Raw genomic sequence first — 994 nt, 5'->3', positions numbered from 1 at the left:
ACCCCCCTCCCAGTTCATCCCAGTTCCCTCCCAGTATAACCCAGTGCCCTCCCAGTTCCCTCCCAGTCCCCTCCAATCCCCTCCCAGTCCCTCCCAGTGCCCCCTCTCACCTTCTGGACGTGGTTGATCTCGTCGTGCTTGCGTTTCTGGTTGCGGGTGATCTTGCGCTCGGGCTGTTCCCCCCCCAGCTCCCCCAGGAACTGCTCCGCGCTCTTCTGCACCGCCTCCTTCAGCGTCTTGCTCAGCGCCAGACGGTTCTTGTCCACCCACTCGTCCAGCCGACGGTTAACTGGGAGCACTGGGAGCTCAGCCCCGGCACCCCCCGACACCCCCGACCCCTCCCAGTGCCTCCCAGTAAGGCCCAGTATACTCACAACCCACGTAGTGGACGTAATACTCCTCGCGCCCCTCCTGCTCGTTCAGCCGGGACTGGATCACCTCCGCTGAGTCTGGGGGGGGGGAAATGGCAAACTGGGACCAGTCAGGGCCTCCCAGTACGGACCAGTGAGAGGGGGAGGGGGGCTGGGCACAGTTCTCCCCCCGGGATGGGATTTATACTGGTCCCAGTTCACCCAGTCCCATTGTGACACAATTTATACTGGTCCCAGGACCCCCCGTCCCGCCGTAATGGGATTTATACTGGTACCAGTTGTCCCACTCCTGCTCTGACATGATTTATACTGGTCCCAGTTCTCCCAGTTACAGTGTCATGGGATTTATACTGGTCCCAGTTCCCCCACTCCTGCTCTGACACGATTTATACTGGTTCCAGTTTGCCCAGTTACAGTGTCATGGGATTTATACTGGTCCCAGTTCTCCTGCTCTGATATAATTTATATTGGTCCCAGTTTGTCCAGTCTCACTGTGACAGGATTTATACTGGTCCCAGTCTACCCAGTCACAGTGCCATGGAATTTATACTGGTCCCAGTTCTCCCAGTCCCAGTGCTCCCCCCAGTTCTCCCAGTCCCGGTGCTCCCCCCCCCACGTTCTCC

At 58.7% G+C, this 994-nt stretch overlaps 1 protein-coding gene across 1 annotated transcript in view; it reads right to left on the bottom strand.

Moving 5' to 3' along the window:
• The window catches only part of KAT8 (K(lysine) acetyltransferase 8), a 21,474-nt gene that overhangs the window by 17,848 nt on the left and 2,632 nt on the right, over window positions 1-994 (bottom strand). Inside the window, exons 3-4 of the mRNA XM_014961489.1 lie at window positions 375-522; window positions 111-289 (exon numbers count right to left, since the gene is read on the bottom strand). Of these exons, the coding sequence (XP_014816975.1) occupies window positions 111-289; window positions 375-522 (327 nt within the window). The remainder of the gene's footprint in view (window positions 1-110; window positions 290-374; window positions 523-994) is intronic.

This window comes from Calidris pugnax, unplaced genomic scaffold (assembly GCF_001431845.1).
Source record: "Calidris pugnax isolate Ruff unplaced genomic scaffold, ASM143184v1 scaffold742, whole genome shotgun sequence".
NCBI lineage: Eukaryota > Metazoa > Chordata > Aves > Charadriiformes > Scolopacidae > Calidris > Calidris pugnax.
This window is presented reverse-complemented; position numbering and strand designations above follow the sequence as displayed.